Below are 16,084 nucleotides of genomic sequence, written 5' to 3'. Positions count from 1 at the left end.
TTTATACATGATTTTAAGTATCAATTCCCACTGAATTGAAGAAACAATTATATTATGTTTTATTTGTGTAGGGAGTTTTTTGCAAAATGAAAGTGTGTATATATACACAAGAATAGCATTCTAGAAGGATATTCACCCTATGGAAGAAGTAGCAGGTGTTGGTGTGAGAATTTTCTTGCTTATAATATTTTATATAAAGTACATGTATCTGACCTTAAATGTTTATAAATTCCATTTTGGAGGGTTAGAGAGAAGGCAACTAGAAAGCTAAAAAAACAATGAAATATAACCCTGCCATTTCAGAGGGAAAAATTTTATCAGTTAATTAACTAAAAGTACAATGTTTTTATAAACTAAAATACATAATAGTCAAACCGAATGAGGCACAGATACTCTGATTTCATCTAAACCAACGTGGATTTTAAAAGTCATTTTGACTCCCAAAGAGAAAAATATATAAAATTTTAAAGTATGTATTGTAATTTGTTGTTTCACACACTAGAAAGAGAAAAAGTGTCAAGCCAGTATCCAAAATAAATTATTCCAACACTTTACATACTATATGACTAACAGTTACACGGTATTCCTTAAAACAAGGTATGTATCAAAAGGAACCAGAGCTTCTCAAAGAAATGGTTGATCCTAAGGCTGTGGCAGGATGTGTACAAGATGAACCAGGAACATCTTGTTATGCCAAAAAGTAAGAAAGTGCTAAAAAATAAATAAATAAATAAAAATGAGGGCATGTCATAAAGTCATAAGAGCAAGCTTGAGAAGCCTCCTACTAGGCAAATCTGAGACAATCTGAACACCAAAATCATTAAGGATGGTAATAAATTATCCACCACTGAAAGAAATATGATAGCTAGCTAGCTAGCTAGGTAAGCAGCTAGATAGATAAATGGGAGAGGAGTGCTCTTAATTACAGTAAAATGCCAAGTGTTAGCTGGAAACTGTAGAAAAGTGCTGCTGTTAAAAATATATATATAATTTTTCAACTGTCATTTTCAACATAGTAAAAACTGATTCAGGCAAGCACCATCGATGGATGCTAAGTCTAGATGGAAATTTTGCTAAAGAACAGTGTACATGCAAGGTGTTAGTGTCTCCCCCACATATTGCTTATAAGTTGCAAAGTGGGAAAAAGTAACTACAGAGAAATCAGACAACACCTTAACTGGGTGATTAAAATTAACATTACCAATGAAGGGCAGAAGACATCATGTACCTCTGGATGTACAGAACCATATACAATACATAACCTGAGTCTAATCACAAGCAAATATCAGACAAACCTAAAATGAGAAACATTATATATAAAAAAATAAGAGCAGATGGGAACTGTATCCTTCAAATACGTCAATGTCATAAAAGACAAAGGCTGTGGAAATGTGCCCAGATTAAAGGAGACTAAAGAGACATAACAACTAAATGCAATACCTGGATAGTGTACTGGAAAAATAATTTGAAAAGGAAAATTTTAGTAGGAAAAAATTTATCCCCACATAGATGAAATAGCTTAGACTAGAAGAAATATTTACAGATGCTTTTACAGCTCTGTGATTGCAAGGTTCTAAAGAGAATTCAACCAGATTCAGCATAATCAAAGCACTGCTTCAAGGCAGGAGTAAGTAAAACTGTTAACAAATAAATAACAATCCAATTCAATCAAAACCAACAGAAAAGTTAATAAAATTTTCCTCCAATTCCATAATTTTTAGTCAACAGTCTGATCCATATCCTGTTATAAATGCTTTCTTTTCTCAAACCTAGCCTACAAAGTTACACACACACACACACACACACACACACACGCAGGTGCACAAAGTTACCAACAGACTAAAAAATAATATCACTGGGGCCAATAATAAACAAAAAAACTAAGGAACTTTGACATTTTACCATTATAGCTGGAAGTTTGTAAACCTTGATTACTAAGTAAATACACCTTTCAAAGTGTGTAAATTCCATCATTATAAACATCATTCCATCATTATAAACATTCTCCTTCAAAGTAAAAACTATTTTAAAAATCATGTTTTAAAAACACTGACCCTGGGGCTTCCCTGGTGGCGCAGCGGTTGCGCGTCCGCCTGCCGATGCAGGGGAACCGGGTTCGCGCCCCGGTCCGGGAGGATCCCACGTGCCGCGGAGCGGCTGGGCCCACACACACACACACACACACACACACACACGCAGGTGCACAAAGTTACCAACAGACTAAAAAATAATATCACTGGGGCCAATAATAAACAAAAAAACTAAGGAACTTTGACATTTTACCATTATAGCTGGAAGTTTGTAAACCTTGATTACTAAGTAAATACACCTTTCAAAGTGTGTAAATTCCATCATTATAAACATCATTCCATCATTATAAACATTCTCCTTCAAAGTAAAAACTATTTTAAAAACCATGTTTTAAAAACACTGACCCTACAGATGAACATCTATGTTAAACATATTGTCAGTGTTCTTTATCACTATATTTAAGTACAATGTTCTTATAAATTAAAATACACAATAGTCAAACCTACTCAGGCTTTTGTCTAAACCAACGTACATTTAAAAAGCCATTTCGATTCCCAAAGAGAAAAGTACATAAAATTTTAAAGTATGTATTATAATTTGCTTGTCTTATAATTTGTTGTTTCACACACTAAAGAGAAAAAATGTCAGGCCAGTGTCCAAAATAAATTATTCCAACGCTTTAAATACTATATGACTAACAGTCATAGGATATTCACGTTAAAATACTCAACTTATGATAAAGAACACCCTAATGGTTGAAGGTGAAAAGAGGCTCTGGACTCAGATTAGTTGAGTCCAATTTCTGGCTCCACAATTTACTATGTGAGAGTCCTTGGGCACGCTACATAATCTCTCATTTCCTCTTTTTTCTAATCTATAAAATAGTATAATCACCTCATAAGTGAATACATGCCTCATAGGATTATGACGACTTTTATTAGCACAGAGAAAGTGTTCAACAAATGTTAGCCATTATTACTTCTTACATACTTAAAAAGGAGTCATACTCTCACATCCATTAGGATGGCTACTATCAAAAAAACTGAAAATAACAAGTGTTGGCAAGGCTGTGGAGAAATTGGAACCCTTCTGCACCATTGGTGGGATTATAAAATGGTGCAATCTCTATGGAAAACATTATGGTGGTTCTTTAAACATTTTACATGTAACTGTCATATGATCCCACAATCCCACTTCTGGGTGTACATTCAAAGGAACTGAAAGCAGGTTCTCAGAGATACTTGCACACTCACATTCACAGCCACACTGTTCACAACAGTCAAGACATAGAACGCAAATGTCTATCAATGGAGGAATGAATAAACAAAAATTTGACACACATGCACATTTATATACATATACCCCAACACACAAGAATATAACTCAGCCTTAATAAGGAAGGGAGTCCTATCACATGCTACAACATGAATGAACCTTGAGGACATTATGCTAAGTAAATAAGCCAGTCACAAAAAGACAAATACTTTATGATTTCCCTATGTGAGGTATTTACAGTAGTCAAAATCATAGATACAGAAAGTAGAATGGTGGTTACCAAGGGCTGGAGGGAGGAGGAAAAGGGGAGTTGTTGTTTCATAAGTATCGAGTTCCAGTTTTGCAAGATGAAGAAGTTCTAAATTGTTTCACAACAATATGACTGTACTTAACACTACTGACTGGTACATTTAAAAATGGTTAAGATGATAGATTTTACGTTATTTTACAATTAAAATAAAAAATAAGTCACACTTGAAACTCAGTATCTCCAAACTTAAAATGTCCTTCACCATGTTTGCAAGGGCAAGTGAAACTGTTAGTTAATAAAGCAGCAATAAATGAATTAGAAGCTAAAAAAATCTCAGAAATGGACAGTTTTTTACATAACCCACCTTCATTTTGAATATCTGCAGAAATGAAATAGTGCATTAAAATAAGCTTGCTATTTATCGCTGACAAAATATACAAATCAAATGACTCACTCACTAAAGTCTCTAAAGCCAGCCTGATCTTGAGACCAGGTTTTTCTCCTGTGCACAAGGAAAGTAGATGAATTCTCTTATCCCGTAAGTAAACCCAGGGGTCTAGACTGGTACGAAATCTTTGAGGACTACCGAGGTCCTCTCAGATCCCAGACAAACATAAGAATCAGAAATGACTTCAAACCACTATAGACCTGGAGAGCAGAGATTTGACTGTTATCAAACCATATCCAGTCTATTTTACTCATAAAATTTTCAAATATAAGTACACAAAATGAGAATACAAAAATCAAATATATTTAGTTTTCAACCTGCTCTCACCTAAATCAGGGATTAAAATTAGGCAGACTTTATCTCCCATTTATACAAAAATAATCACCAGATGTTTTGGGAATAAATTTTAAACAAATGTATAGTTCATGGACTTTTTTTAAAGCTATAATTTAAATATACACCTTTAAACAAACACCTTAGATGAAACTCAAAAGTTAATAAAAACCTTTCTGTTTTCAGTAACTTTTAAATCTTCAAGCCATCCTTCAAGGATACTACCAAGCATAAGGGCAAGAACAATGACTGCAATATTTCACTGAATTGAGGATATTGATATGGAGGATATCAACTGTAAAATGCACCATTATTTCACATGCCACTAAGAATGTAAAACCAATGCCAATATATATCCGTTAAAAAATGCATCCCAAATTCAGAGATACCAAAATTTTTAAAAACTGGTATCTCAGAACAGATGTAGTGCAATATGTGCATACTTGTTCCTCTGAATAACCTGAAGGTACCAGAAACCTAAACTTAATAATATATCAACTACAGAGGGAGGGGGGCGGGAATCAACATTTCTATAACACCAAACCCCTAGGGCCTCACACAAAGTTTTTTTAAATGCATGAAAACAGCCGATACAAACTACCAATTCAAGAAATCAATCAATCAATAACTGCTGCAGAGTACAAGTCCAAAGAAGTAACTAGATAATTCACTATAGCCTAAGGAAATTATTTCCAAACTCTAGAAGTCAAAAACCTAAGCACCATAGGACTTTCAAACAATTAGTGGTCAAGACCCCATGTCTCCTTTAATCCAATGGTCCACAGGTATCACCTTAGAGAATAGAGTGCTACCTACTAAAGGAAAACAGTTAACACAGAATTTTTCAGTACACACTATGAACACAGTGGACTCTAGTTTAGCTCAGGGTGATTTACAGGATTAAAATACATTACCACACTGTTTCAATACCAATGGTACAGGTGCAAAGCAAAAAAAATCTTACTGACCTAAAAATTTTCAAAAAAAGGAATAAAGATTAATACATTAACCCAACTTAAGCATGCACCAAAAAATGCATTTATTAATTTAGTAGTGTCAACAATTAATTGAATTACAGTATGGAAACAAAAAAAATCTCTACTAAATTTACCCATTTCAAAATTCCTAAAATCTATTACTTTTCTTACACCAAAGTCTGATCCCACATTCTATAAAATCTTAAAATATAAGTAAATCTAAATATCAAAGTAAATTCACAACCAATAAAATTATACAGGACAAAGAAGATTCACAAATATAACTCACAATTAGAAAACTAACTCTATCAGAATTCAATTATGCATAAGAATAAATACATTCAAAATAGGCAAGGCAGAACACATTAAAAAAAAAAAATCCCCCTAAACATAGTAAATCTACCTCCAATCTATGGAGAAATCTAAGTGTAGGTTCTGTTTGGGTACTTCACTAACCATTTAATTTTCTTAAGTCGCAAACTCCACACAGAGGACTCCATCTATGTCCAAGTGTAAAAGAAGACATACAAGTCATACTATTTTTTTCTAAACAGTGACCCTACCAAATAAAACACTCCTAGGTTTAATGGTGATTTAGAAAACCAAACAACTAAAAATGATTTTTCCCTTCCTTTTTTGTTTTTTCAGAGGAATCCAATTTGATCATCCATTTGGACCTTAAACCTCAGAGCTTAGAAATCCAAATGTAAAAAATGTCCGTCAGTTTAAACAAAAAAGGCAAAATGTTGGTAATTTTTGAAGATGGGTGACAGATATATACTAGTTCATTATACTGTTCTCTTTTGTTGTATATATTTTCAAAAGTCTATAATAATGCTAAATTTAAAAAAATTATTCAGATGTATTGAGTGATCTTCTTTAAAGTCTTCTTTAATTCTAAAACTAATTTAGCATAGTATCAATTTACCAATAAGTTACTTGACAGGATACAATAACTTGAAAGTAGCCCTCAAGCCACATCAAAAGTTACTCCATCAATAGATAGATATAAGGCTGTAACAACTTTGAAGTTACTGAGGAAAAAGTTGTAATACAATGAAATATATGTCTTATTTTAATATGTTATATAGCCAATGACTAATAAAAACACATTTTATTCTTAGAATTGAAAGGGACAATTTTTCTAGCTCACTGGTTTGTATACTTTTCAAGGTACCTAGAGATGAGGGCCAGAGACAGAGCATCCTGTTTTATATATTGGGGATTATGTACAAAATATAAGATTTTGCATTAAAAAGGGGTCTAGCTACTTTTAGAAAAAGGCTTAAAAACCACTGTTCCATTGCACCCACATGCTACAAATAATAGTGACTTAGAAAAGATTAAATGACTTGTACCATATCATTCCATCAATGGCACTGTCAGGAGTAGAATTCAGCACTCTTGATTATGTATGTGTTCAATTCTCCTTTAAAACAATGCACCACATCAAATTTAAGTTACAGTTAAGAATAAAATTGTTTCAATATTCTTGTCTGTAAAATAAGATTAGACAAGATCATCTGTAAAATCATTTTCCAGGTCTAAAATTCTGACTCCACAAATGCCAAGTTTAAACAGAGGTCTATATTAAGGGAATGAATGTTCTTAAACATAGCAGAAATCCTCAAACATTTTCAGGGATTCCAGAGAAATAGCAAGTCAAATATAGAAACAAGCTAACAGTTATTCAGTCATTACTTTTCGGATCCTGAAACATTTTTGCAACTTCTTCATCTTTTAATGTTAGGATGTTAAACTCTGTTATCAAAGATCACTGAAATAACCATACTGAAAGTTTTTTTGGTTATTAGATACTTTTGGAAAGAATACTGGCCTAAGTATCAAAATACACAACTCACTGGATGTTCAAGTTATTGAATGCCTCACAGAGAACCAAGTATATCACTCTCTGAAGTTTAAAATAAATGAACTCAGAGCAGCATTACGCCTAGCTGACACATAATGGTCACAAATAAAGTTTTAATTCCCACCTATTAAAGCTTGAAAGAGGTTGCTCTGAAATATGTTAATAACCCGTTCTATGGAACTTCTGAGCTGTCTGTCTTCTGTTTGGCTTAGTTTCGAACGATAACCTTCCAAAAGGTGCAATGCTCTCTGGGTATCTGAAAAGAAAAAAGAGTCTGATTAGGGACTTCCCTGGCGGCACAGTGGTTAAGAATCCGCCTGCCAATGCAGGGGACACGGGTTCGATCCCTAGTCCGGGAAGATCCCACGTGCTGCAGAGCAACTAAGCCCGTGCACCACAACTACTGAGCCTGTGCTCTAGAGCCCACGAACCACAACTAGTGAGCCTGTGTGCCACAACTACTGAAGCCCACACACCTACAGCCCGTGCAACTCAACAAGAGAAGCCACCGCAATGAGAAGCCCGCGCACCGCAATGAGCAAACCCCGCTCGCTGCAACTAGAGAAAGTCCGCGTGCAGGAATGAAGACCGAACCAGCCAAAAGAATAAAAAGTTTTTTAAAAATTATATATTTACAATAAAGTATTACAAACTAGCTATGCAGCAAATGATTCTGCAAGGACCTAAACAATTCCCAACATCCTCCATGCCACTATGTTCACGTACACATATATATATTCCCTAGAATGATCCAAAAAATGTTCAGCGTGTTACAATAAAGGAAGAAGGTGAGCAGTTTGTAATAAATGTGTACTTGTGATCATCTGATCAAAGCATTAGTAACACTGTTTCAGCTGATCTGATACACAAAAGCAGAATATCTACAATTTGTCATTATAATTCAAATATTACGTGCTTCAAAACTACTAGTTCTTAGCCAGTATCCCACATTCGCTCACAAAAGTGTTTCGTAAGAACGATAAAATGAAATATTAAAACACCAATACAGAATTGTTAAAAAGACATTTCAGAGGGAAAATGTTAATTGCCTCTGCAGTCACTAGAGAGATGTCAAGAAAAAAGTTTGACAAACATTTAGGTGTTTCCATCGTCTGAATGATGTGAGGCTTAGATTTCCTAAGTAGTAGGGCTAGGGCTGTGCTGTCTCATCAGAGTTACACAAACATCTTTAAAACATAGCAATCACAAAACAGACATACAGAAAAGCAAGAGACACCCACAGAAGAGTTCCGACGTAAATTCTCACCTTGCTTCCGGACCGGCATTTTTCTCCAGAATCAGGAAGAGGGCACACACCTTTAAGAACACAAAACATAAAGGAAACAAAACTAAATTTAAAATAGAATCGAGGTTAAACTAGCATTTCCCCCTAACACTCAAATCGAAAAACTCCTAGCCCTATTTAAAAAGCCCACCTGGCAAAGTTTTCCCAAGTGAAAAGAAGAGCCGCACAATCCAGCAGTGTCAATCCAGAAAGCTTTTACCTAAGGTTGAGTTCCCCTACAAATGTAAGAGCAAACAGAAGCAAGATGCCAAATTCTCCTCGAAAGCTTACCCCTCTCCAAAGGGCACTAAATGCCTGGACATGGGGCCAGCCTCCCCCGGCAGAAGTATACATACCCCCCCACCTGCTACTGGGGGGCCGAAGAGGCTCTCCGACCCTTGGCCCCTAAGCCAGAGGCGGCTGTAGCGCACTGGGAGAAGGGATCAGCTGGACTGATCACCCCGCCCTACTCGGGCCCCCTCCTCTCGCTTGCCTGTCTCCTTGCTCGCTTCCTCCGAGCTACTCCAGCGAGGGCCGGACAGGGCAGCGGCCGCTCTCCGCGACGCCCTCGCGCCCCACATGCACACCTCCGCGGGCCCCCACACCTGCGGCGCGGCCACAAAGTTCCAGCGAGTGGCGTGCGCTCGGAGCTGGGGTGCGCCCCGGGCGGTCTCGGGGCGGCTCCCCCGCCCTGCCCCGCTCCACGTCCCCCCGCCCCGCCCGGGGCTCGCGGAGCTGAGCAGAGGGGGGTGAGGGAACGGGGGAGGAGCTCCCCTCGGCGGCCGCACCCCCGTTGCCTCTTCCTCCTCCTCGGCCGCCGCCGCCGCCGCCGCCTCCACACTCGCCGCTGCCCGCTGGCCCGCTCGCCCTCTCCGTTCTTAGCCGCCCCACCCCCAGAACCTCGCCTCCTCCCGCGCCCCCAACCGCTCTCCCCCCAAACTTTCCGCCAAGATGGCGGCCCTGGATCTGGACTGCCGCGCCCCCACGTGACCGCTTTCCCGGCGCTCGCAGCCAATGGGAAGTGAGGAGGCGGCTCGCGCCGAGCCCCGGGCTCCCAGCGCTGCTACCTTTGGTTGAGGGGGAGGAAGGCCAGGAGGGGGCTGGGGAAGGCAAAAGGGGACCCAGGGACCATCTAAGTGCACCTCCTCGCTTAAAGGGGCGGCCACCGAAGTGGCTCTGAGGACAAAGGAGTTGACACACAGACTCTACAGGTGGCCCGGGGGGGCCCTGGAAGAGCCCGCCTTTACCTCGCCCTAGCCCACCGGTGTGTCCCGCGATTCTGAGCGAGTAACGCACCAGGCCAGGAAGGGTGAGGGTGTCGGAAGAGAGACGTGACTTCACCTACGCCAGATCCAGGACACACATTCCGAGACACCCTTTAACCTCACTAAACACGTGCCTGGCACCCCCGAGGGTGGATCCCCAACCTGGAAAAGCGTTCTCCGGGAGGAATCATCAGCACCACCCAAAATAGGGGGCGGGAAAGGGCGGAGCCTGGGAGGAGGGAAAAGGGAGGTGTTTGGGCCGGTGGGGGGGAGGGGTGCCGTCTCTGCAGTCCTACTCTTTGTACTAATATTTTAAAAGTTACTATTAGCCCCTCAGTAAAAAGTTTTGGGGGGATTGAATTAAAGAAGGGTAGGTAAAATGGGGAGATTAGTTAATTTGATAAGAGTTTGAGGGTTTCACTAGAGAATTTTTTAAGTCTAAGTGATTAATTCCAAGTATGAATGCATTTAAGGATGGGAAGAGAAAATTGGTTCCCTCTTTTACTCACTCATTCATTCCCCCTTGCCTGCAACCCCCGCCCAGTCAACAGCTCCAGGTATTACCCAAGCTCTGGCTGCTCCTTTAAGAACTCACCTGTAGGGCTTCCCTGGTGGTGCAGTGGTTGAGAGTCCGCCTGCCGATGCAGGGGACACGGGTTCGTGCCCCGGTCCGGGAAGATCCCACATGACGCGAGAAGATCCCACATGCCGCGGAGTGGCTAGGCCCGTGAGCCATGGCCCCTGAGCCTGCGCGTCCGGAGCCTGCGCTCCGCAACGGGAGAGGCCACAACAGTGAGAAGCCCGCGTACCGCAAAAAAAAAAAAAAAAACAAAAAACTCACCTGTAGCTACCGCCTCCCAAGCCGCAAGTCAGCTGCCGCGGCTAGTTTAAGTTTCGTTTGCAACTGGAGCTGGACTACTGGCCGGCCAGGACCCCGCTCTGGGGCTGAGCCTCCCAGGTTGTCGAAAGAGAATCGGGAAAAGCTCTCCAAGTCACTCCCAGGTCTTCGAGCCTCTTCTGTGTAGCAGGGACCTCACTGCTCTGAGGTCCAGAGAGGATTTGCCTAAGATCACCCAGAGTTAGTGATAAAACTGGAACCACGGTGATCATGTCTTTCAACGCTGGAAGGCTCTTGCCAGTAAACCAGATAGCCTTTCACCGAGGCAGTATCCTTGGGCTAATGAAGGCAAGTCCGGGGAACCTTGTACTGTAATCATAACAGTTGCTCAGAGGTATGCGGGTTTCACTTTTGGATTGCACCTTTAAATCCTAAATTGATACGAGAACCCAGCGATTTAAGAGTTCATCTAGACCTACTGTCTCAGTTTAAGATAAACTGATGTCCAGAGAGGGGAAGCAACTTGCCCAAGGACACATAGGCTAATCAGTGACAGCAGCCCAGAATTAACTCTCATAGCTCCAGTCCAAGGCTCCTTCCACTGTGATTTTGGACAACTTGACCGTAGTATGTTGCTGGTATTTTGGTAGCAAATCTCTTTATGCTCTCCTGCCTCATGGGAGCTTGAGCAACAGTTAAAGCAGCATTTCAGAGAAGAAATGGGATGGAAAAGTGAAAGGAAGCTCTTAAAACCAAGGAGCTGAAATAGAAGGATTTTTAAAATAGTGAAATGGCAGATGGGGAGGGTTAATAGTGAAAATGGCTGATGGCATGCATGCCATTATTATCAAGACTTCATTGATGAACTGTGAATGAAATGGTTCCACTTCAGGGACCATTCTAAGAATGGAATCTCTGCAGAATTCAGAAGGAGGGAGGGATTTCACCTACCCCCTTAATTTCATCTATTGTTCCTGTATGTTCACTTGCCAGGCAATGGGGATAGAAATAAAGATCTAAGCCCTGCTCTCAAGGACCTGCAGCCTAGTAACAAGTGGATAAAGACCAACACAGGTTTTCTCAGGGACCACTGAAAAGTCAAAACCAAAATTTGTGTGAGTTCTCAATGTCTTCCTAGTCCTCTCCTAAAAACAAAAAGGAGGGGGAGGAAGTAGAGAAGATAAGAGGGCACGAAGCCCTTCCTTCTTGTCATCTTCTAGCCCTATGTGGTCAGCAGTGTCCAAAGTGGACATGAATGAATGAAGCTAGTACCTGTTACACCCTTGGGGGCCAGGACAAGTCCAGGCCTTGAATGAGAGGCCTTTACTCTTCATTCCTCCCTTCTATCCATCTGTATTAGTTACCTATAGCTGCATAACTAATTCCTCAAAGCTTAGTAGCTTAAAACTCAGTAGCATAGTACTAAAACAGCAATAAATACCATCTCACATTTTCTGTGCATCAGAAATTCAGGAGGACCTTAGCTGGATGGTTCTGGCTTGTAGTCTCAAGAGATTGTACTCAAGATGTCTACCAGGGCTGCAATCATCTGAAGGCTTAACTGGGATTAAAGGAGGCTCTTCCAATATGGCTCCCTCACAAGGCCTCTGATTGTTGGTAGGAGGCCTCAGTTTCTCACCAAGAAGTTCTGTCTATAGGGCTGCTCCACTGGCTTCGTGACATGGTGGATGACTTCCTCCAGAGCAAGTGTTCAGAGAGAGCAAGGCAACAGCCACAACATCTTTCCTGACCTAATCTCAGAAGTAACATTCCATCATTTCCACAAGCTCCTATTTGTTACTTAGATCAGCCTCAAGAGTATGAATACCAGGAGGTAAGAATCATTAGGGGCTGGCTACCACATCATTACAACATAGAAAGCAATGACATCTGGATTTTTCCAAACAACTTTTATTTCCTTGAAGTTCTCCTTACTTTATGCAGGTAGCAGCTGCCATCAACTAAGACCCAATACAGGATCTGATTACTTTTCCAACCTCCTCATTAAAAAAATAATAATAATGAAAAAAATGTATGTAGCAATATAAACTTTCCAGCTCCAAGTTAACTTTCCTTTCAAATAGCTTCAAAGCCTTAGGGAGTCAAAGGATACAGGGAAAGGCTCAAATCCCCCATTCTTCTATTGAGATGTCAGAGATTTGATTCTCAAAAAAATTGTCTCTCAGTTTTAAACTTTTCCTTCCCAATAATCCTTCTACCCAAGCCATCCTTGTAGCTCCACATCTCTATCTTTGTCCTCTCCCCTATCCAGGTCCCCAGCCCATCTTCTGTAAAAGTACTCAGGTCCTGCCAGACTCTACTGCGTCTTTTGCTCTCACTCCGGCAAGTGGTAGTATGCTGCCGGTGCCACGGTAATCAATAAAAGGAAAGGACTTGATGCTGTCAAAACACTTATGCCAGCTTAGGCTGCAAGAAGAGGAGCAATGTTGAGAATGATAAAAGTGACCATGCTGGTTTAGACCTCCGGGAAAAGCTCAGCAGGCATTTCCTGGCAGCACACTTTAAGAGGGATCTAGACAACCAGCATCTGGAAAGAAAAGAGTAACCAGAGCAATCAGGGATGTGAAACCTTACCCCAAGGGGAACAATTGTAGAATCTAGGGTCAGTCTTTTCAGAAAAGAGAGGGCTTTAGGGAGCTTGACTTTAATCTTCAAACAAGCTTATTCTTTGTAGCCAGGGGACAGTACTAAAACTAATGGATGAAAGTTACAGGGCCACAAGAAGTTCTTCTTTAATGTAATTTGTCATAACTGTCCAAAATTCCGAAGACCTGCCCCAAGGTGGTAGGAATTTCCCATCAAGAAGAGTCTGAAAGAATCCAACAAGGCTTCCTTGTCAGCGAGAGGTAGATACCCAGGACAGAGGATTGGACTAAGTGACCTTTGAGATGAGAGTTCTAAGCGCTTGAAATTGCTGTCCCTGCTGTGGTATTAGTACCATTTTATCTACATCGAGAATCCATTCTACCCATTTTTAGTGGTACTGTGACTGACCTCCTTCTGCAAAGGTAACTCTTACCAGAATAGAAGGTACAAGTTGAAATCAATTCCCTTTAAAATGTGGACAGTTGCCCACCTCCATGACAATTAGGCACTGAACTCATGCTTTTTAAAGGATGATCCACCCTCAAATTTCTATATTATGCTGTAAAGCATTCTTAAGTGGGTATCGGACTCATAACTGCCTCCCATTTAAACTGGTATACATTCATACTGCTCTAGCCCTTCATATAGTGTTAAAAGACAGATTTAACTCATTGCAGTCTCACAGCAATCTATGAGATACATTTATTGGTTATGACCTCCCACTTTGCAGAGGAGGAAAAAGGAAATAAATAACCCAGTCTAGGACACCACAGCTAGCTGGTAATGGAGCTGGGACTGACTGTTAGTTCCCTGTTTATTCCATTAAACTGTGTTGCATTTTCTCTACCTGACTCCCTTCTAAAACAACAAACAACAAATAAAGAAACAAACAACTGTGTGTGCATTGGGGCAGGCGGCAGGTGTATGAGAGACAGATCGGAGATAGAAAGATCGAGAGATACTAAGAAAAAGACAGAGAAGAGAGACACAGGGAGATTCTGATAAAATGAAGCACAGGCAATAGGCTAGTCTGTTACCTATTTATCATATATTTGAATGCTTTTTAACAGTGGAGATAGTTTTGACGGAAATAGGAATGTTGCCTCTGACCACAAAGAAGTAAATATCCACACCCTAATTATATGTTATGACTAAATAAGTGTTTTTTAAATGCAAAGGTGTTTATCTAAAACACTCTGTAGCTTCCTTCTTTCCTTCCTTTACCTTGACAAGTACCCTTGAGTATTAATGAGAGGTTTCATAAATGTATGGGACATCCGGCCTGGAAGGGCCCTTAGACACCATCTAGTGCCATCCTCTCATTTGACAGACAGAAATGCTCCCAGACAGTATCAGCACACAATTATCAAAAGGCTTTTCCCTGATAGCAGAATGCTACTGGCATTTCAGGAATAATCAGTCTTCCTCTGGGCGGGGAGAGGGAGTGGGAACTAGTAATATTTTCTAAAAATACATTTCTAAGTTTAACCAGATTTGCCTTTCTGCTTGTGAAGAACTTGGGGTATTGACAGAAACTCTAGGATTCCCATATTGAAATCCTTAGGATTATACTCAAATCTCTTTGAGACAGCCTCCTCACCCCACTTCCTGCCAAAAGGATTACCAGTGTCTATTCAAAGAAGGCTCTGGGTAGGGCCCCCTGGTCAGATTATCCTTTCATAGGAAACTTAGTTGGAATTTGAAGAAACACTACTAGAATTTTAGGAAATCATTTGTATTCCATTTCTGAGATGTGGCTTGGCTAATAGAATTTTGATAAGCAAAAGAATCCAGAAGATTCTTCATAATTGGACATGGATTGAGTCCCAGTGACCAATCTCCTTTAGCACAAAAAACTGCCACAGTATTCCAGAAGCTTTCTGTGCCAGTCTTTCATTTTTGGGAAATGACACTGGCTAGAGCTGTAATTTTCCTGTTCCTCATGTTGTATAACCTCATATTCTTTTATTATTTCCTTTTATTTTAAGCTCACCAGAACAGTAACAACAAAGAATCATTTAAATCTTACTTTCTATTTAAATTTCCTTTATGTTAGATTAATTTCTTCCAAAAGATAGTTTTTTTTCAACTGAGATTAATTACCTTTTATTAATAAATTGGGCTACAGTTCAGGAAACTTCCTGATATGCTTTTTTTTTAAACATCTTTATTGGAGTATAACTGCTTTACAATGGTGTGTTAGTTTCTGCTTTACCAGATAAGCTTTTTAAAAACTCTGCAAAATTCCACAAGTTGGAAATCATTTCAAATTGCAAATTACTTTGTGAATAAATAAAGCCAAGCCCAAAGTGGGTGGAGGACAACAAAATAATACTTACAAAAACAAAAATTAAAAGGAGGGGACATTATCAATTGCTAATGAAGGTGATTAAAGTCTTTAAGGAAAAGGAAGGAGCAGACATTTGATAAGAAATGCTACCATAGTAATTTAGAGAAGCTTGGATTCAGGGGAGCAGAATAAAGCTATATCTCTATTCTTTTTTCTCTCAGAAAATCACTCCCAAAATATTAGAACAAAAACGAACTTTTTTCTTCATCCTCAATGAAAATAAGAGTGCTTAGTAACCTCAAAAAAGATAGAAAGTAGTTAAGAGAATTAGTCAAATTCAAGTGCCCGGGATAGGGGTTGAGGGAGTAAAAAATAAATAAATAAATAAAAATTTAAAAACCAAGTAGGGAAAAATGTGTGTGTGTGTGTGTGTGTGTGTGTGTGTGTGTGTGTGTGTGTGTGTGTGAGAGAGAGAGAGAGAGAGAGAGAGAGGGAGAGAGAGAGACGTATTAACATATTGATTAACATAACAAGACTGTTCCATTTATTGTCTGTATTTTTGAAATATTTGAAACATTTCTTAATTAAAATTTTATATCTAAAGAAAAGCAGGTA

At 39.7% G+C, this 16,084-nt stretch overlaps 1 protein-coding gene across 1 annotated transcript in view; it reads right to left on the bottom strand.

Annotated features, from left to right (window-relative positions):
* The window catches only part of DLG1 (discs large MAGUK scaffold protein 1), a 298,658-nt gene extending 289,401 nt beyond the window's left edge, over positions 1–9,257 (bottom strand). Inside the window, exons 1-3 of the mRNA XM_024124264.3 lie at positions 8,963–9,257; positions 8,452–8,501; positions 7,309–7,440 (exon numbers count right to left, since the gene is read on the bottom strand). Coding sequence (XP_023980032.1) covers positions 7,309–7,440; positions 8,452–8,470 — 151 coding nt within the window. The 5' untranslated portion in view covers positions 8,471–8,501; positions 8,963–9,257. The remainder of the gene's footprint in view (positions 1–7,308; positions 7,441–8,451; positions 8,502–8,962) is intronic.
* Positions 9,258–16,084: the final 6,827 nt, after the last annotated feature.

Source organism: Physeter macrocephalus, chromosome 1 (assembly GCF_002837175.3).
Source record: "Physeter macrocephalus isolate SW-GA chromosome 1, ASM283717v5, whole genome shotgun sequence".
NCBI lineage: Eukaryota > Metazoa > Chordata > Mammalia > Artiodactyla > Physeteridae > Physeter > Physeter macrocephalus.
This window is presented reverse-complemented; position numbering and strand designations above follow the sequence as displayed.